Source organism: Ursus maritimus, unplaced genomic scaffold (genome assembly GCF_017311325.1).
Source record: "Ursus maritimus isolate PB19 unplaced genomic scaffold, ASM1731132v1 scaffold_14, whole genome shotgun sequence".
NCBI classification, from domain to species: domain Eukaryota; kingdom Metazoa; phylum Chordata; class Mammalia; order Carnivora; family Ursidae; genus Ursus; species Ursus maritimus.
This window is the reverse complement of record NW_024423786.1, coordinates 52,974,012-52,994,301: the sequence shown is the minus strand read 5'-3', so window position 1 is coordinate 52,994,301 and position 20,290 is coordinate 52,974,012. Positions and strand designations below refer to the sequence as shown.

At 53.0% G+C, this 20,290-nt stretch overlaps 2 protein-coding genes across 2 annotated transcripts in view; one reads left to right on the top strand and one right to left on the bottom strand.

Moving 5' to 3' along the window:
• The first annotated feature begins 17 nt into the window (after positions 1-17).
• Positions 18-13,071, top strand: LOC121102563 (adenylate kinase isoenzyme 1). The gene is made up of 2 exons (XM_040629488.1): positions 18-185; positions 10,291-13,071. Exons 1-2 carry the CDS (start codon positions 18-20, stop codon positions 10,687-10,689), a joined length of 567 nt encoding a protein of 188 aa, XP_040485422.1. The 3' UTR covers positions 10,690-13,071.
• LOC103681705 (KH-type splicing regulatory protein) overlaps positions 12,489-20,290 on the bottom strand; it is an 11,155-nt gene continuing 3,353 nt past the window's right edge. Inside the window, 15 exon segments of the mRNA XM_040629487.1 lie at positions 12,489-14,550; positions 14,635-14,712; positions 14,815-15,012; positions 15,119-15,207; positions 15,624-15,733; positions 15,825-15,985; positions 16,064-16,208; positions 16,337-16,437; positions 17,136-17,238; positions 17,366-17,464; positions 17,827-17,925; positions 18,118-18,292; positions 18,608-18,665; positions 19,408-19,479; positions 19,721-19,770. Coding sequence (XP_040485421.1) covers positions 14,273-14,550; positions 14,635-14,712; positions 14,815-15,012; positions 15,119-15,207; positions 15,624-15,733; positions 15,825-15,985; positions 16,064-16,208; positions 16,337-16,437; positions 17,136-17,238; positions 17,366-17,464; positions 17,827-17,925; positions 18,118-18,292; positions 18,608-18,665; positions 19,408-19,479; positions 19,721-19,770 — 1,816 coding nt within the window. The 3' untranslated portion in view covers positions 12,489-14,272.

Sequence of the window (20,290 nt, the reverse complement as noted above, 5' to 3'; positions counted from 1 at the left end):
CCCAGATTATCTTCGTGATGGGTGGCCCAGGTTGTGGCAAAGGGACACAGTGCAAGAACATGGCGACCAAATATGGCTTCTGCCACGTGGGGCTGGGCCAGCTGCTGCGGCAGGAGGCCCAACGCAACACACGGCGGGGCCGGAAGATCCATGACATCATGCTACAGGGGCTCCTGGTGCCCACGGTGAGAGCTCGCAGGCTCTGGGACAGAGGGAGGAAGGGGGTACATCAGGATGGACTTCCCTGGAAGCCCTGTGGAAGCAGATAGGCCCAGAAGGCCACGGCTCGCCGCCTGGCCACTGCCTTGCTGCCCTGAGCCTCTGTGTCCTCACCCGTAAAAATGGGAGACCAGCTCGACCCACAGCAGGAGTCCGTACAGAGGGTTGGCTGACGTCATTCCTATAAAGCACGGGGCAAAGTGCCTGGCACTTCACAAGCACTCGGTAAAGTTTGCTAGTATTTATTCCTTTTGTGACCTTAGGCGTCTCTATCACTGGCCCCTTCTGTACCTGTTTCCTCCCCTGTGAAATGAAGGTCATCCCTGTACCTACCTGTAAGATGGTGGTGATAAGAAAATGAGACCTCGCCAGATGGGCACACAGTAGCCTCCTACCCAGTAGATGGGCTCCGTGCATCCAAGCGGCCCCAGGGCACCAGCAGACCCAGAATCCCGGGCCCTGGGCTGGGCAGCTACTCCCCTGGATTCACCTGAAGTCCAGACCGAGGGAGAGAACTTGACAAGGTGGCCATGCAGGCGAGGGACCCCAGGGCACTGAACCCGCCACCCCTTTCCTTCCCAGGGCACCATCCTAGACATGATCAGCAACGCCATGTTATCTCGCCCGGAGAGCCGGGGCTTCCTCATTGATGGCTTCCCGCAGGAGCTGAGGCAGGCCGAGGAGTTTGAGCGCATTGTGAGTGACCCCAGGGTGTGTGAATGTGCGGTGAGGCGTGAAGCTACTCCTCCCTCCCCACCTCGGATGGAGGTCAGAAGGGGTGAGACTCAGGGGAGAGGAGAGATGGCGAGGGGGCAATGGCGTTTTGTACGGTCAAGGGACAGTCAGGAGATTGTTGGAAGCTTCTAGAACCTGGGTAGACAGCTGGTGAGCTGGCAGGGACAAAGTCATATTAATATCTTCCTGCACATAAATTATTTGCCCACTGAGTAGCACGTGGGTGTAGCGTCATCTCTGGGCCGTAAGGATGGAGTATAGTTATTCGTTCATCTGTGTATTTGACCACCTGTCCCCAAGTCGTTTGCGAACAGGCTCTGTCCTTAGGAGTTCATGAGACAGACTCAGTCCCTGCTCTTAGGATGCCAGTGGACGGACACTGACCAGTGCGTGACTTGCTAAACAAAACAGAGACGTTCCTGGCAGCAGTAAACGCAGTGAAGAGCAGGAGACAGAATGACATCCTGGAGGGACACAGCGGGCTGTTTGGAATGGGTAGCCCCGGCGGCCGCCTCAAAGCGAGGACATCAGACAACCGAGCTGTGCAAGGAGGAGCCAGCCGGCGCTGGCGAGTCGGACTACCTTTCTTCAGGTTCCTTCCGCATGCCAGCAGCACTGAGTTCATGAGAAGGCCCGTCCACACCCCTGAATATCCTTGACCAGAGCATTTGGAAATAGCCGAGCAGAGAAACTGTGGCAGATTGTCAGCCTCCAGGCTTTTTCGGAACTTGCTGGCTTGGGTTGAAATGCCTTCAGAGAAGTCTAGGTGGGAATCACACAGAGGTCGCCCAGGGCTGGGGCAGGTGGGGCCCTGCCCTTCGTTCGCACCTGCTTGGGAGCAATTCTGTTGGGCTCATCGCGATGACTCACAGGGCAAATACTGGGCTCCCTCTCCTGGTCTGGGCGCTCCGAGGGCAAAGGCCAGGCTCATGGATCATTGGCCCTGGGCTGCCACCCGGCGGACTCCCACAAGTGCCACAAAGTCTCAGGACAGAAGCTGCCCACTCCTGGGCCTCGGGCCCCATGGGTTCGGTTTGGACTCTACAGGTTTGTAAGACCTTTTTTTCTGAAGTAGTGGCCAGCCTTCAAAAATCCGGAGATGCCACATCAAAACTCCAGCTTCGCTTGCAAGTCACCTGACTTGGCAGGTGCAGGGTCTGCGTGTCCCCATGGCAACAGCAGCGTGAATGCATCTGGAGCTTTTTCCTGAGCCCAGCGCTGTTCTTGACACTAGGCACAGGAGCTCTGATCTTTTGGAACGTTCCAGAAAAACGTTTCTTGCACCGTCAGCATCCTGCTTTTTTACAGAGGGATCTGGCGACTTGCCCAGGGTCACACAGTTTAGGTGGTGGACACAGGCCTTACTCACACCCCAGCTATTGGTTCTGAGGCCTAGACTTTAACCATGTCAGCAGGGGGACCCCTCCCCGCCTCCCAGGGGTCTCCCCGCTACACCCGTGGAGGGTTGCCTCTCCATCATGGAGGCCAAGCGCCGTCTGCCATGTAGGATCGTGCTTGTGCTGTGGTTTTACGCTAAGAGGAACAGAGCGCGTGCTTTCCCCTTGTGCCCATGTGGCTGTTGCAAGTGAAAAAAACGAAATAAACAGGGCTCTGTGTCATGACAGTGGATTTTCTTTGTGAAGAATTTTCTAGATCTCTGCGAGCTGCCAGGCACCTGTCGGCCTTTGAGGACCCTGTAGGCCCCTGCCTTAGGTCTGTCCAGGTGTCCCTGGAGGCACCCAGGTTGGCCCTTCCACCCTGACCCTGCTGGGCTGGAGCGTCTGTTTGGGGGCGGTCTCCAATGCTGTGCAGGTTGGTGCAGTGGGTCTGGCTGGAAGCCGGCACTCCAGAGCAGAAGTCTCTGCCCACAAGCACGCAGTGCCTAGGGACCCTTCCCCGTGCCATTCCTGTTTTCTCTGCGTACATTCAAGCCGCCGCTGGAGGGCTTTTCATGACCAAGTTGCAGAAATTCACAGGAAGCCCCGGAGGGTTGCCATCAGGGGACTCTTGGGGAGATCAATGCCCCTATTTTACAGACAGAAATCGAGACCCATGGAGGGAAGGTTACTTGAGGTTGGCTCCTGCCCCTCGGGGCGTGGGCCCGCCTCGTGCAGACACTGGCTTTGGAGCCAGTGAGACTGGCACTCAGGTCACGCTCGGTCACTTTCTCCACCTGTCTGTGACTTGCACAGGACTCGGCCTCCCAAGCCTCACTGTCCTCACTGTGAATGTGAACAGAAATGCTACAGGCATCTCCTCGATGTGGGGAGACGGGGAAGGCTGATTCCCGAGGCAGTTTCCCATCTGTTTCCAAGATTGTTTTGGTCACCTGTGTACCTGTCTGAGAACACAGCTCCGGGCAGCGGAGGCCCCAGGGTGGGTGGCCTATGTCGAATGAGCACGCAGGGACCCCCCATCAGGAAGCACTCTGCACAAGGGGCAGCGAGGAGGACCAGATAGCCACATGCAGCCCCGGCGATTATCATCAGGTTGGGCTTGGTTCGAGCATCTGTGGCCAGTCGCCCTGAAACGCCCAGACTCGGGAGGTCCATTTCTCTGGGTCCATGTTTCTCCCAAAAGTGCCACCTGCAGAGAAACTCCCCTGTTCACAGAAGATTTTTAAATAATTATGTATTTTTTTAAACTTTTTGTTAATTAGAGCCTCACAGGAAATTGCCTGTACCCTTCACCCAGTTCCCCCCCAGGGTGACGTCTTATTCCGTGGTGGTCCAGTATCACAACCGGGCTGCTAGCATCGCTGTGTATTTGGTTTTAGCTGTCTCCAGAGCAAGTGGTGTTCTCTTTCCATTTACCAAAGTGCTCTCGTTGCCCGCCCTCCCTGCCGGGCAGTGTCATAAGCAGCAGCGCTGACCCCGTGAAGCCTCGTGTTCGGAAGCACCCAAGAGAATAAAGGCACCCACGTCCTGATCGCCGTCCTCGCCGGGAAGGGGAGGAGCTTGTGCACGTGTGTGCGTGCGTGCTCCCGCAGTGGAAAAGCCCGCAAGGAAATCTTTGGTGTCTCTGTGCTGCCAGATTTCAAACACGCACGCAACTGGAACGATCTACGGGATCTCCATGTCCCCAGATCAAACCATCATCGAAGTCTGGCCACACTTGCTTTATCTGCGCCGAAACGTCTTGTCGTGGGCGCTTGGGTGGCTCCGTCGGTGAAGCGTCTGCCTTCAGCTCAGGTCATGATCCCAGGGTCCTGGGATCGAGCCCCGCATCCAGCTCCTGCTCAGCAGGGAGCCTGCTTCTCCCTCTCCCTCTGCTCCTACCCTTGCTTGTGCTCTCTCTCTCTCAAATAAATAAAATCTGTAAACACACACACACACAAACATGTCTCGTCGCAGTTGCCAGTTGTGTGCTTTGAAGCGGACTCCAGGTCCCAGTCGGGGCGCCCCCTCACCCAGGCGCTCTGGAGATGGTTAACATTCATGCCTCGAGACCATTCGATGCCCAGGCCGCCTCTGAGTTTCCCCAGTGTCTGAAGAACGTCTCTTTGATTTCCATCTGGTTAGATTTGTGAGGAAAACGAGGCCCACATCTCACTAGGGGTCTCCTAATGCAGGGCAGGTGGTCGGCCCTGCCTCCTTCCCTCCGGCCTTTGATTCCCCGAGGAGCCTGGGTGGCGTTCAGATTTGGCCAGGGGCTTCCCGCCCCGTGGTATCCTTACCTCGTGTCTCTCCCCCTCGTTTGCGTTGCACACGCAAAGTTAACTACCGCCCCGCTCAGATTCAGGTCCAATACATTGTGGTATGTGTGTGTGTGTGTGTGTGTGTGTGTGTGTGTGTGTGTGTGAATCCGTAAATATTTCTGTATCTATTTTCCAAAAGACAGAGATTTTTGTCAAATCAAAACACTTCCCATTACCCCCCATTGATATCTTTCATGTCCTCAAACAACTGATCGATACATTTCTTGTGAACATCTGCCTCTTTGTCTTCTCGCGTCTGGTTTTCACGAGGATTTAAGGAAGGCTGACCGCGTGGTGGGTCGCTGCGTCTCACGTTCCTTGCTGTCAGTCGGTGCTCCTTCCATCCCGGCGGCTGCCGTTTTCCGTGTCGGATGGAAGAAGCCAGGTCTCCGGGTGTCTGGATTTCGCACAGCCTGGATCTTGCTGATTGCAAAGCATTCCCTACCACGTTCCTCTCCACGAGATTTCCTCTCCGTCGGCGGCCTGTCTGGAGTCTTGCTTGGGGCTCAGATGCCATTTCGTCAAGCATGCTTCGTAGGCATTGGCAGGAACTTCCCTCCGGTGGCGCACAGGGCGTCGTCGTCTCTTTGCCCCAGCTGGATTCGCTCTCAAATGTGCCCGAGCGTGTTGTTTCGGAGGAGTGGGGCCCCGAATGTGCACTGGGACACGGGTGGTGGACTCGAGAAAGTGGGAAAACAGCGTATGTGTCGTCCTTGTGATTTGCAATTCTGCGACATGTGTCCAGTTCTGACGGTGTCCCTCCAATTCTGAGACAGTCTGTGTTCCTCAGGCTTTGGCTCCTCCCCTGCGTGGCGGTAGATGACGCAGGGCGAGCTCGGCGTGAGCACTGCGGTTCAACACTTCTTGTCTTGCACGATTTCCAGGAGGCTCCCTCATGCCCGGCTGCCCCTCTCTCAGGGAGGGGTCCATAATGGCTGGAACTGTGTCCCCCCAACTTTGTAGGCGGAAGCCCTCACCTCCAGGACCTCAGGATGTGCTGTGGGTGGAGAGAGGGTCTTTAAAGAGGGGGGCAAGTTAAAAGAGGTCATTAGGCTGGGCCCTGATCCAATCTGACCGGTGTCCTTGCAGGAAGAGAGTAGGACATGGACACACACAGAGGGAGGAGACAGGGAAAAGCCAGCATCGACGAGCCAAGGAGAGGAGTCTCGGAAGATCTAGCGGGCTTGACACCTTGATTTTTGTTTAAAGATTTATTTATTTTGAGAGATTGAAAGAGAGAGAGCACGAGCGGGGGCAGGGGGAGGGGGAGAGAGAATCCTCGAGCAGACTCCCCACTGAACACGGAGCCCGGTGCAGGACTCGATCCCAGGACCCCGAGATCATGACTTGAGCTGAAGGCAGACACTTGGCCGACGGAGCCCCCCAGGTGCCCGACACCTTGACTTTGGTGCCTGGCCTCCAGGACTGTTGTTTGAGGCACGCGATACGTGGCATTTGCGGAGCAGCCCTAACCTAACTCACACCTGGCTGGATGCGCGCGAGTGCTGTGAGATGCCCCCTCAACCTCTTAGCTCATGGTTTCATTTGTGCCCATGTTCATGCTGAGAGATACTGCCAATTTGCGATTTTCTCTTCTGGTCATGTTTTCCATATTGATGAGCAGGAAGTCTTCCCTAAAGAAGAACTCTCTTTCCTCCTCGGGGGCTGTTGGGTTCTCCTGAAATACAGCTCCACCAGACAGGTGGGATGGAAGCTTAACCCCTTCCTCGAAGGCCATTTCTCAGACCAAGGCGTTGATGTCCTGGTTCCTTCCAGTGGCGACCACGAGGTTGGTCATTTTCACCTTCCTTGGCTTTGTTTTCTCTCATTGCTAGGAACTCTCGGGCTTTGTCGCTGTTGTCGTCCGAGCTGTCACATGGGTGACCAGGGGGCACCCTTTCTCGCTGACACGTGTGTCCTCTGACACAGCCACGTTCCCCCCCTCCCCACCCCCACCTCTGCCCACTCGGTTTCTGGCCGACTTCCCACCCTGACCTTTCACAAGTCCTGCTGAATCCCAGAACCGGCCGCGCCTCGAAGGAGCCCTTTTCGAGTGGCGTCCAGTCTGGGGGCCAAGGGTGCCCACTGCCACTGAGTTGTCATCGTTTCCAGGCCTTTCCTGTGGACAGAGCGGGAAAGCACAAACTTGTGAAAGGGGGAAAAAATATCACAAGTTCATACAGATGTTTCCAGTTCACACTTAACCATGACCGTGGCTTCTTCTCTTTGCCTAAAACGCCGCACTCCTACAACCATGAACGCGGTCATTTGCATTATTCCATTAAATGCAAAAAGAGTTTCCAAGGAATGTGCCCATAGTAACTACTAAGACTAAAACGACTGGAGGAAGTTGAGGATTTCTGTGCGGCTCTGATTTCGCTTGTAATATTCCTCACTGTGGACATACACTAAGCACACAGAGTTGCCTGAAATAATTATTTTCTCTGCGTCGTTTTGCATGACAATAACACTCCATTGGGTACATTTGTTTCCGTTTGGTTTTGGATATTCAGGGATTGCTTTGTTAAATTTAACTTTTGAATTTGCATAGTATTTAATGATTGCGAAGTCAGAGCCACACAAAAAGGTACGCTGGAGAGGGCTTGTTTCCAGCCATTCCTGTCCGTCCCCAACCCCCACAGGCAACCATTTTCATTAGTTTTTGGGTTGTCCTGCTGGTGTTTCTTTGGCAAATATAAAGCGTGTGTGTGTGTGTGTGTGTGTGTGTGTGTGTGTGTGTGTGAAACAGAGATCGATCCTCCTCCTCACACAAAAACTAGGATTCTGTATATACCTGTCTTCATTTTTTTTTTAACTTAACAGTATATCTTGCAGATCTCCTGTGGGCATCGAAGACTTCCTTGTCCCCTTTCTGTTCCATTGTGTGGCACTGCCAGCCTTCATCCAGCTGATCCCCCACAGACAATGGATTGTTGGACAACATATTGGTAGACAATAAGCTGTTGGCAGTCTTGTGCCACTACAAGCAAGGCCACGCTAGATAACCTCTATAACCCTGCATGGCATTTCTTTTTTTCTTTTTCTTTCTTTCTTTCTTTCTTTCTTTCTTTCTTTCTTTCTTTCTTTTTTTTTTTTTTTTTTTTGCTAGTATCTTTACAAAGGTTCTTCGGAGTGCGTTTGTTAGATTAACGAGGAACATGCGGGTCATTTTGCTGTCACCAACGGTCTTTGTTTTGCGTTGCCACCACCAAAAGATGGAAGGGTCCTTTCCTCACACCCACATCAGGAGAGGACGCTGCCAAACTTTTGAAAGTTTGTCACCCTGCTTAGGTGTGAAATGCTGTCTTGAGGTAGTTTGAAATGGGTGTTTCTCTTACTGTAAGTGAGGTTGAACATCTTCCCCAAAGTTTAAGGGCCATTCTTATTTCTTCTTTGCCCTCTTTGTATCTTTAGTTTTATTTCTTTTCCTGACAGTGTTGGTCTCTTCTTCTTGATTTCTAGGAACTCTTTATATATTAGGGCTATCAGCCCTTTGTGGTATGAGTTGCAAATCTTTCCCCCTCCCTTTGTCAGTTATCTTTTGGCTTTGCTTTGTGGTATCTTTTTGTCGTGCAAAAGTTGTTTTTAAATTTTTAATCAAATTTTTCATATTTTGCTATTTCTTCTGGATTTTAAGATCACTCCCCTCCCAACCTAGGCTTATAAGGGAATCTATTCACGGTTTATTTAGTACTTGTGTGGCCTTGTTTCTTAACATCGATATCTCTGATCCATTTGGGACTTATCCTAGTTTTTGGAATGAGGGAAGGGTTCAATTTGTCCTTTTTCCAAATTGTGATCTAGTTGTTCCAGGATCATCTGCTTGAAAGGTTGTCCTTTCTCCATTCATTTGAGATGCCACCCTCACCATGTAACAACTTTCCACATTTGCTTGGGTTAATTTCTGGATGCTACTCTGCTCCAGGGGTCTGTTTGCCCGCCCCCCGCCCCCTGCCCCGTGCCCTGCTCTTCTAGCTAAGGCAGCTTTATTAGGCTTTCATACCTGTTAGGGTTCAGTACCTCCTCTCCCATCCCCACCATCCATTGGTGTTCTTTGCCTAGGTTCTCCTGGACATCCCTGCTTGTTTGATTTTGCATACAAACCTTAGAGTCAACCAATTCGACTAAAAAAACCATGTTATCATGTTGAAATTACAAAAGAATTTAGAAACTCTCAGCTTTATGACGTGATATTCCTATCCAGGCACTTTTCTTAATCTTTCTTTTGTTCAAGTCTCTTTTGAGTCATTTAGGAGTAATCTTATCCAAGTTTTCCTTGAAGATTGTCCTTAAGACTTTGCACATTTTGGGAAAAGTTTTGCCTGAGCACTTTATATTTCATTTTGTTGCTGTTGTAAATGGGGCCTTCTTTTCTAACTGGTGATTTTTGTATACATGTAGGTTACTGACCTCTGTGTGTTAACGCTATATCCTGTTATTTTTAGCAAATATTTTATCAAATTCTCTGAAGTCTATACTGGTTTGTCTATTGATTTTCTTGAGTTTTCCAGAAATATAATCACATCACCTGCAAACAGACTTGGTTTTATCTACATTCTTTCAAATTCAGGTTTCTCAAAGTGATTTCTTTTATCTCATTGCTTTAGCTAATCTTCTCATACCTTACTAAGTCTTATGAGCCAGAGTGGGCAATTTTGTCTTGTTCCCAACTTCAGTGGGAAAGCAATTTCCATTAAGATGCTGGCTGAAGATATTTATCAATTCCTAGCCTCTTTAAAAATCTGGAAATGCATGCTAAATTTTGCTAACTGCCCTTTCTGTGTTTATGAGGATGATCATTTGCCTTTTCCCCCAGAGGTTAATACAATAAATGTATCGAACCATCCTTGCTTTCCTGGAATGAATCCCACTTGGTCGTTATTTATTTATTTATTTATTTATTTATTTATTTATTTAAATGCATCACTGAAGTCTACTGTACAAGGAAATTCTGGAGGAGCTCATAGGAGGTAGAGTTCACGGTGGGCAGCCATGGACATCTAGGAAGGTCTCCTTGAGACCAGTCAGGGAGGGCAGAGCAGTGGCATGGGTAGTGGTGAGCTGGGGACTCTTGTACCTTACTCAGTGGAAGTACCTGGGCAAGAGGAAGGCAAATGAAGACTGCTTAAGTCCATCGTAGAAGGAGTATTTCAATCCAAATATCCATCAGCCTAGAACTAAGTTACAGTACATCCACACAGAATACTGTAACGACAAGAACCACCTTATGTGCCAATACGGAAGCACCTCCAGTTATACTGAGTGAAGTCGAAGGCAAATCAGTATCTTCACCACTTGCATAAAAAAGAAGGAAAAAGGACATCAGAGCCAATTTGCTTTTACAGTATATGCCTAAAATAGTAGGTAACTCTAGGAAGGAGTTGCTTCCAGGGAGGGTGAAACTGGGTGGCAGGGGATGGTGAAGAAGTCTTTGTTCTTCCGTTAGTGTTGTTTACTTACAATCTCTGCCAAGGTCCTACCTATCCCAAAGAATAAACATGTAAACACTAACTCTAAGCTAAAAAATAAGATGAACCCAGGGGGCCCGCACAATTCTAGACTCCTGATCTCAGGGTAGGGGGGTCAGGGAGCCACTGCACCTAGCCTCTTCCTCACCAGTCCCCTTTGTGGGTGCCTAGGTGGGCCGGGCCCCAGACATCGTCATCGTGTTTGACTGCTCCATGGATACGATGGTCCGGAGAGCACTGCGCCGGGGCCAGGTAGAGCATCGGGCAGACGACTGTGAGCAGGCCATCCGCCAGCGCCTGGAGACGTACTACACACTGTGTGCGCCAGTCTTGACCTTCTATCAGCAGAAGAACCTGCTCTGTAATGTAGGTACTCCCTGCTTGCCACTCACCCCCCTCCCCAAACCAACTCCCCAGGGGAACAAGACGGGTCATGCCATGACCCACATCCTGGACCTCTCTGGGCCCGTTTCCCCACTGTGTATGCTGGGAAATTTGGTAAATTCCATTTCTTCCATTGGGCAGTATGGGCACAGCCGTGGCCTTCCGGCTATGACGTTTAAGGTCTAAACAGAATGACTGTCTCCAAAACTGCAACATTAAATACATTTTAGATGTATCTACAAAACATAAGATTAGGACAACTGGTTAACCACAGCCATACACATTCCCCAGGGGGAAAGTAGGGCTATCTTAATTCTTAAAGTGACCCATCTATGAAGACATGAGACTTTGGTGGTGTCCCCACTTCCGGCTGAAGGCAGGAGTGTGAAATGAGGCTAAAAGGCAGGTGTCTTGTGGAAACAGCTTTCATCAGTGAGGTTGGGATGGGAGGGCGGGGGACCAGAGGGAGGCCATTCTGCACACCTTCCGCCCTCCTATGGCCTGCTCCAAAGGACAGTATCTCGGCCAGCTGTTAGTGACACGTAACATCGTGTTGCAGCCTTTCTGACCCATTTCCCTCTTCCCTCACTTGCATGGCCCTGGCATTGTACCCCCGATTTTTTATCGGCACATAATAAAGAAGCCTGCTAACCTGCTTCCCCCTTGTTGGAGAGGTGGAGGACAGTGTCCCTGCTGACTCAGAATTGACCTTTTGCTCCCCCTCCTCTAGATCTTGGCAGAAGAAGCTCCAGAAAACATTTTTGTCAAGTGCTGCTCTGTCATTGAAAGCCTGCAGTGACAGGAGGGGCTGGGGGCTCTGCTTCTCCCCTCACTCCAGAACCCACATAGGGCTTAGGACGTGTGCAGGGCCCGTGAGGTAAGATTATCTGGTGACGGCAGGCCAGGCTTTAATCCAAGCTGACTCCTGGGGGGCCGGTCACGTGAGACCCCAAACTGACAGCCCCTTTTTGGGCCGTGGCACCACAGGGGTGGGCTGATTGGGGTCCACCACCCACAGAAGCAGGTTTCTAACCCATCTGGACAAGGCCTGGGGTGGGGGAGGTACGAGCTGTTGAGGGCTCCTGCTTGGTGCTGCCCTTCAAGCCTGTGGGCCCAGGCTTCTGAATGTGAAAGCTGATGTGTGTTAGTGTTCAACTGTAAGCCCCAGAAGAACAAAAGTCAGCCGTAAAGTAGGCCTCAAGATGATTGCCTCTGGGCAGACGGCTCAGATGGACCCTCAGTTCACTCTCCCAGCTCCTGTCCTCACCCCTGGGAGGCCACGGCTTCCCACCAAGCATTGGAACTGGTGCCATTTTTTAATAGGCGTGGTTTCCACCTCGGGGCCCGCTGACACACTAGGCCCCAGCCAGGTACGAATCAAGGCCAGTCTGCCTCCCGGGAGGTACACACAGCCGTGGGTTTGCTGCGATAGCAGGCTGCGTCCATGGAAACACCCGTCTCCAGGGGCTCTCCTGGGTGTCTTGCTCCCCATGTTCCCAGAGGGAAAAACAGGATGGGGGAAGACTACTCGCCGGGGCTCAACCTGCTATTCCCCTTTCTGCAAGGCAACACCAGAACAGTCTTTGGGCGACCCAGACCCCACTCTTATTGGCCAACCTTTGTTCCTCTTCAACTTGTTTCCTCTACAAACACAACTGCGGCCAGCACGCAGTTTTTAGACAAAAAGCACTTTATTTAACCAAAAAAAAAAGGGGGGGGTTAGGAAAGCACAATGCGCCTGCAGAAAACTATTTTTTCTTATAATTCTTTTTCTTAAAAAAAAAAAAAAAGGGAAGGAAGGAAAGAAAAAACACAACACAAAGCTTGTAATTTCCAATCACCATTATCAGGCTTTTACAACATCTATAAAGAACAAACAAACATCTGCTTCAAAACTCTACAGGGGGCAGGGGAGAGAGAAGGGAGAGAGAGAGAGAGAGAGGGAAAGAGAGAGAGAGAGAGACACGGCACCCAGCAGACACGGGGAGGTTTTGTTATCATTTATTTGTGAAGTTAAAAACGAGCGATAAAAAGTAAAAACTGCCATACAATTTTTTTTTCTCAATTTGTTTTCAGTTTCAATGTCCTCTTGAACAGTTGAAACCCAAGACCAGTCCCAGGAGTGGGGGGTGGGAGGGGCTGCAGGGGAGCCGAGCGAGGCAGGGGAAGGAGAAGAGAGGAGGAGCAGAGGCCGAGGGGCTTGACTGGGGGGGAGGGGGACCTGCAATAGCAACACCTGGTCCAAGGAATGTTCCAACTCTAACTAAAAAAAAAAGAAATAGCAAGAGTGACTTTTTTTCCTTTTTAAAAGTTTATTTTAAAAACATGAAGAGGGCCAAGGGTGGTAGGAAGAAAATGAATTGCTTTCCCCTGAAAGAGGCAGTTTCAGGAAGGGATAAAGATTTTTATATATATATATATAATTTTATAGGTTTTGTTTGCTTTTTGTGTTTTTTATATTTTAAATTTTTTTTTTTTTTGGCAGAGATTTAATTCTATCTTCTATGGCTGGCTCAACATGAAGGATCCCAATTTTGAAAGAAAAAAGCATGAGACACACAGAATGAGCGAGAGAGTGAGAGCCCAGCATCGCCCAGGCTGTGACCTCAAGCCACTCACAGCGAGGGCTTCCCCAGCACCCCCCCCCCAAGGCAGCCATCGCTCTCTCGCCAAACAAACGAGGAAAAAAAAAAAAAAAAAAAACAAAAAAAAAGCAGCCCCCAAACAGAACAAAATGGAAAAAAAATAATAAAAGATTTTCACAGATGAAGAAGTTCACATTCATTCGATTCATTGAGCCTGCGGAGAGGGAAGAGATAGGAATTGGTCACTACGGGGAGGGGAGGAAGGGGCGGGAGACTGGGGGCACGGTGGCAAGGAGGGGGCCAGGAAGCCCCTCTCCGGAGCCCATGGCGAGCTCAGGCTGGAACGATGTGTTTGTAACTGTCTAGTCAAGTGCTCCGGGGAACTCGGCTGAAGTCAAACTGGCTCCTTGATGGAGGAGGAGGAGAAAGAGTGACATGAAGACCAGGAGAGAAGCGGGGGCCGCAGAGGCAGAGCAGGGAGAGAGGGAGAGAAGCGCACTCAGGGTTCGGGAGGGAGGAGGGGTGCCCTCTGGCTTCAGGAAGGCAGGTGCTCCGGCGCATCACAACATGACAATCTCAGAGATCACGGTGTCCCCACAACACCCCTGTGAGGTAGGTTGGAAGGTGGCGGCGATCGTCATGCCCACTTCACAGACAAAACCGGGACACAGAGGCAGGCGCGAGAGCGGAGGAGGCGGAGCCCAGGCGGGGCGGGAGGGACCCTGGGGCCGGTCCCCTTGGCAAGCTCCCCGAGTCCCACCAGAGCCAGGGCTGCCCCACGCTGGGGCCGCCTGCAACACACAGTCACTTGGACATGGGGAAAAGATCGTGGGGTTAAAAATAAAAGAATGCAAAGAACAAAACCCAAAAAAGTAATGCAGAGAAGGGAAAACACATCCGTTTTCTTCCCAAGTGGCCAGATTTTGAGTGAGCGAGTTAGCAGCCAGGATGGCGACCAACGTCTGTGCTGCTGGCCTGCCCCCCACCCCCAGGACTACCCACCAGTTCAACAGTTCCGCCTTGTATTTGTTTCGCGCTCTCCCCCAGCATCGCGACAGCATGACACAGGAACAAGCGGGCCGGCGCAGAGAGGCCTCTTCGTTTAACCTCTGGACCCAGCGCACACTTCCCCAGCTCGTGGGGACTCCCGGAGACCTCTGGCCACACGGCCCCCGCTGCAGGCATCAAGGACACACCCCGCAGGGGAAGGGATTTCCGGCGCTACCCACTAAGGCAGGATGGACGGTGGCCGGGGGTTGGAAGGAAAAAGGAGGAGGAGGAGGGTGGCAATTCCCACTTGCCTGCTGCTGTCCCTGCTGTGTGGGTGGAGGCTGGGGGCCGCCAGGACCTGGAGTCTGTCCGTAGTAAGCGGCTTGCTGTCTGTAATATTCGGCCCAGGCGGCACTGTAGTCCGGCTGGGAGCCTGGGGGCGCTCCCGGACCCCCTCCGGTGGCCACTTGAGCTGCAGGGAAGCAAAGGGTGAGCAAGTGTGGCTGAGGGTTTGAGGGCTTGGCCCTGCCCCTGCCCCGCATCCCCAGCAGCTCACCCTGCTTCTTGTAGTACTCCTCCCAGGCCTTCGTGTAGTCCTGCTGCGGGGGTGCTCCGGGCTGCTGGGGCTGCTGGCCTGCAGGAGGAAGGCCTCAAGAGGTCAGAGGATGGCACAGGGATACAGCTGCCTCTTACCAGCCTCGGGCTTACTTGAGCCCCTGCAGCGGTCCACACTCACCGATCTTTTTGTAATACTCTTCCCAGGCCTTAGTGTAGTCCGACTGGCCAGCAGGTGGGGGCTGAGGGGGCTCGCCCTGGGCAGGGGGGGCTGCAGGGGCCGGTGCAGGGCCGGGCACGGGGCCTGGGGGCTGCTGGTAGTAGTGTGAGTAGTAGGCGGCCCAGGCGGCGTTGGGGTCTGCGGCGGCTGCAGCTTTATCTGTAGGAGGGCAGCGTGCTGAAGGGCAGTACCGGAAGCCTGCCCCACCCTCCCCACCTGGGCACCCGAGCCCTGTCCTGGCCCTCTCCTGGGCGGCCTTACTTACTTGGGTCATGAGGAGCAGGTGGTTGCCACTGGGGGTAGGTATTGCCCCAGCCCTGGGGTGGGTACTGGTGAGGAGGGGGGCCCCCCGCACTGCAGGACGAGAAAGACAGGACAGGTGAGCTGGGGCCACTCCTCCACGGGGGCTGAGATGGCTGGGAGGAAGGGGGCCCAGGCGTAGCCCATTGCTTGTACTCAGTCACAGGCCCTTTGCCCAGGAAAAGATGAGATGAACAATGCCAAAGAACACAAAGTCTGCTGGCTTCAGGATGTGCAAGTCCCCCAAATTCAACATATGGACGTTTGTCTATTAGATGTGAGCCTAGGGTCAGCGTCTGTGATAGCTGGTAAAATGGCATCTAGAACGCAGGAGGCTGGGCTGGATCACGTCTCAGACTGGTGCAATCAGCACTTAATCTTGGTGGTGAATGAAAATGGGGTCCGCTGCACTTCTTGCCAACACAGCAACCCCCTGTCCCAAATCCCAGGAAGCTGAGAGAAATACTCACTGCGGAGGAGCTCCAGGTGGCCCCTGATTGAAAGGCCCAGGGTTGAAGGGCCCCATGGGGCCTGCAGGGCCTGGTCCCCCTGGGCCTGGTCCAACTGGGCAGAGGGGACCCTGGAGAAAGGAGAAGCAAAGTCAGTTGGGGGGGGGGGGGGGGGGAGACAGGAGATGGATCCAGGCTCCAAGAACCCCTCCCTAAGCCCACCTCAATCTTTTCCTCAATGAGCTGCTTGGCGTGGTCAATCTGCTGGGGTGAGCCCCGGATGATGAACAACTTGAAGTTGGGGTCCCCATTGGGCGGCAGCTGCCGGGAGATCTCCACGAAGGCGCCTGTCTGTTGGTTTATGGCTTTCACGTTCTCACCACCTGTGGGGAACCACAGGCAGTGAAGGGAAGGCAGGAGGAGGGGGGCTGAGGAACAGAATGCACGCAGGGCCTACTCACCTCGGCCGATGACCAGCCCACACTTGTGAGTGGGGATGGAGAAGGTCATCTCTCCACCAGGGGGGCCCCAGTTGCCTTGGCCCCTTCCTCGTCCCCGTCCCCCTGGGGGCATGCCAGGACCCCCTGGTGGGCCTGGGGGACCACTCTGCAAGACAGGGAAGAGATAAAGAGTGAACGCAGAAAGCTAGCCTGTCCCCTGGACCTCTCCGGTAGAGCTGGGCCAGTCCCCTCCGCCCTCACCAGACGTTTGCAGCACACCCCGGGGCCGCCTACCCTGAGGCTCTGGAGGAGATCATTGATGATCCGTGCTGCATGCTCACACCGATCTGGGGGCCCCATTATGTGAGCTATCTTCTCAGGACCCGTCCCATCATCTGAAGCCAGCATCAGAGAACAGAGAGATGGATTTTAAAGAAAAGCACAACACCAAACCCCCTTAACACCGCCTCTGCGAGGTAGACACCGTGCCAAGCCAGGTGTCAGAAATATCTCAGGCTCAAAGTGCGGCTCATCACACACGTATTGAGGAGCAGGGAGAAAATGCGGGTGGGCCATGTTTCCAGAGAAGAAAACCAACTAGGGCAGGGTGGCAGCTGAGGCTTCTTCCTGCACGTGGCACCCCCAGAACTAACAGATGCATTTTATGAAACTAAGAATGACAATAAACCTCAGAAAAGCAACAGAGAGGTCCTTCCTCCCCATGGTCCTGCCACTTGGGAGACTCTCAGAGGCTTGGCATTAGCCCAGAGTTGGGACAGAGTGTCTGATCCAGTCCAGGCTGCTCTGTCAGGATGCGCCATTTGGTTGGGGAGCGGGAAGGGATAGATTTGATGACAGGAAGACATTCCGTCTGGACTTAGAAGTCTGCCCCCGTGAACTCTCTCCCATGGCTCTCCCACAGAGGCGGGAGACCAGGCACGTTCTGCCGGTAGGAGTAATGAGGCACCGCGAAGAGGCTCAACAGGCTCCGGAGTGCCGGGCTATCTGCAGTGGAGCCTCAGGTGATCCTGAGGACAGAGCTGGTAGACACAGCCACCCCCACCCAGCTCATCTTTTCGGCCAGGCCCCTGACCTTGCTTAAACTGTATCCGCACACCAGCATCGTTCTGGATCTTCTTGATCATTTCTCCGCTCCGGCCGATAACCACCCCGACCGAATGCCTGGGCACTGGCACCTGAGGAGAGACGGATGCGGGAGGGTGAGCTGAGCCCCGTCCCCGCAGCTCTGGTGCCCTCTGCCCACCAGAGCGTGAGTCACACCCAGCCCAGGGCCCTCCACTACTATGGGAGGCCTGCACTCACATCGATGCCCCCGCCAATCCGGGATCCATACTCGTTCCGGTCCCCAAAGCCACCCTGGTCACGCTCCCGGAGGATGTCCATCACCATCTCGCAGGCTTGCTGCAAACACACGGGCCTGGTGTGCACAAGGCAAGCCCCCCAACACTGTTCCCCCAGCCTCCCACGGATCAAGGGCTCACAGACCTGAGCTGAGCCCACCGCAGAGCCCTGCTGAGCTCCTAACCTGCCATCCTGAGAGGGAGGGATGGCCAGCAACCCCCATTCTCCAAATAAAAAAATGAAAAATCAGAGTTCAGGTCTCTTGCTCATGTCCGGTGCTGGGAGGGAGAACTCAGTATGAAGAGTGAGAGTCCTGGGCTGACTTCAAGCAAACACTCTTGAAAAATCTCCCCTTTCATTCACATCTCCAGCCCTATCTGTTGCTCACTTCTCCAGACGTCCATCACCCCCAGGGTTCTCACCTGCACTTTGTAAGGATCCCCAATGATGCGGAGAGGCTTGTCCACGTTCGTGTTCTGGGAGCCATCTTGAATTAAAATCATCTTCACTCCAGCTCGCTCCTTTACAACCAATGCGGGACAGTCAGTGCTGGGCTTTCAAAGGACTTCTGGGGCTAGTGCACGTGGGGGGCAGGTGTGACCACAAAGGGTAAGAGGCTCTGGCAAAGCAGTCGGTGGGGTGCGTACACGCAGACGCAGGAAGGAGACTTTCCTGGGACAGGAGGAGCTTCTGTCCTCCATCCCACCCCTCACCTGCAGCTGCTTAATTGTCTCCCCGCCTTTGCCGATGACCAGGCCAGCCTTCCCTGCTGGGATCATGATCTCCTGCACAGTGCCGTTCTGGCCCCCATTGGCATTGTCGTGGAACTGTCCTGGGGGCCCCCCACGACCCCGAGAGACAATGTCATCCAGCATCATCTTTGCTTTCCTGGGAAGAGGAAGAGCAGGGTTCAGACACTTGAAAGAGTACTGGTCTGACAGCCCCATCCAGCTCAAAGGGAAAGTGACTCCAACATGCGTGTCTGACAGAAGACGAGGAAGAGGGTCCGTCCCCGGGGCTGGGGCTATTCAGGTGGTTTTCTAAGTCAGATCTTCGAAGTCAGGGCAATCAAAGCATCAGTACAGCCCCCTAGAGAGGGCAAGGGTTGAGGGACATGGCGGAGTTGCCCCCAACTTTCCAAAGGATGGACAGAGCTTCTGCTTGCTCCCCTCATCACAATGACAGGCCCCGCCAGGGACTTACTGGACAGATTCTGGGGCTCCTGTCAAGGACACGCTGCGCTCAGGTAGGCCGCCACTGTCTGCAGAGAAGAGAGAGGGTCAATGCCTCCCAGGTCCATGGACACCAGAGAAAGGCTTTCCACAGAGATGGGGAAACTTGCACAGCAAACAACGGCTACTTGTGTCACCAGGAGCAGCCTGAAAAACCGCTAGCTCATTGGACACCTGGGAGGCTGCACTGTGCGAGACCAAGGCTGGGAAGCCTCAAGACCAGTCAAAGAGACAGAACGTTTAGGAAAAAAGAAGTGAAAAGTGGCCAAACCTAGGCCACTCCTGCCACCACTGATGATCACACACGCCCTCTCCACATCTACAAATTCCACCGCGTTTGAGCCCATCCTCAGAAACCCCTGGCCAGCAGGTGGGTTCAGCTGAGCAGCCAGACCGGGACTCAAAGCCACTCCTTCAAACGCATCTCCATGCCTCACACATTCCCACTGGTTTCCCGTTGGGTGTTTACGTCAGATGGTGACTTGACTAGTAGTTTAGAGCAAGATCTAGAATAAAACTTCCTATATTCCATCTTTGATCTTCCACCTCGCCCTTCCCCCCACAACTGTAAAGCGGAAGAAATGAAGTTGCAGCCACACTGCAGGGCGCCATGCTGTACTGCTTGAGGTCTTGCCCTGAGCCTGGCACGTAGAAAGCACTCAGTAAACATCAACCCATCTCATTTCTGTCCAGTCAGGTGATTATTAAAAAAAAGTACAAGGAGCCCAGCCCAGCCCTGTGCCCATTCTGACACAAATCTGGCTCTCGTACCTGGAGAGATCTGGACTTTGCAGCCTGAATCCTGCTGAATTTTGTTAATCTGTTCACCTCCTCTGCCAATGACTAGGTGGAGAAAAAGGAAAAAAGCCGAGATTGATGAGGGTACCCCAGCACCGGAAAGACCGAGTGGCAGGTGTTCCTGGCCCTCCTGAAAGCTCCACCTGCCTCCCCACCCTGAGAGGACAGGTGAGAGTAGACTACAGGAGGCCTTCTCACACCAAAAGCTCCTGGGCCAGCAGGGGCTCCCAGGACACAGTCCCTGAGAGGCAGGGAAAATGGGCATCCCACAGTGACCCCCACTCACTTAGTCCCACCATGCCGTCTGGCACCCTGTACTCTTCTGTCATTGAAGTCCTGCAAAGAGAGACAATAAAAGTCAGTCTCCAGTGAGAAGAAGAGACAGAGGTCTTCAGGAGAAAAGGCCCCTCAAGGCCACAGCCCCTAACCTGTGGGGTCCTTGGTGCTACTGGTCTCTGCCCATGTTTCCCACCACATCTGGACCAAGGCCCACAGGCCTAAGCAGAGTCTAACAAGAGCACAGGGCTCCCCTTCCCCACAGTAAGCCACTCAACCTCTCAAGGCCTCAGTTTCCCCATTCAGGCCACAAGAGGTCAGGGGTCAGCATGGCCCCTGAACTAGTGCTGCCCCCACTGACTCAGGGAAAGAGCAAACGCTTGGACACTTTTACAGAATTCTGGTAGTCATTTCGGGTCTGACTTAAAAAAAAAAAAAAAAAAAAGTTTGTATCTTTTCCATGTCCTCTCTCTAACAAACCAATTTTATTGCATTTCATATAAGCAGAAAATAAAACTGAAATGATCCTTCACAAAGAATTCTACATCAGATCCACTGAAGTCATTGTTGGGGGGGGGGG

Excerpts from the sequence above, each read along its gene's own strand:
- LOC121102563 (XM_040629488.1), top strand. The coding sequence starts at position 18 with ATGGGTGGCCCAGGTTGTGGCAAAGGGACACAGTGCAAGAACATGGCG. Across the intron at positions 186-10,290 it reads AGGGGCTCCTGGTGCCCACG|GTGGGCCGGGCCCCAGACAT; the intron begins GTGAGAGCTCGC and ends GTGGGTGCCTAG.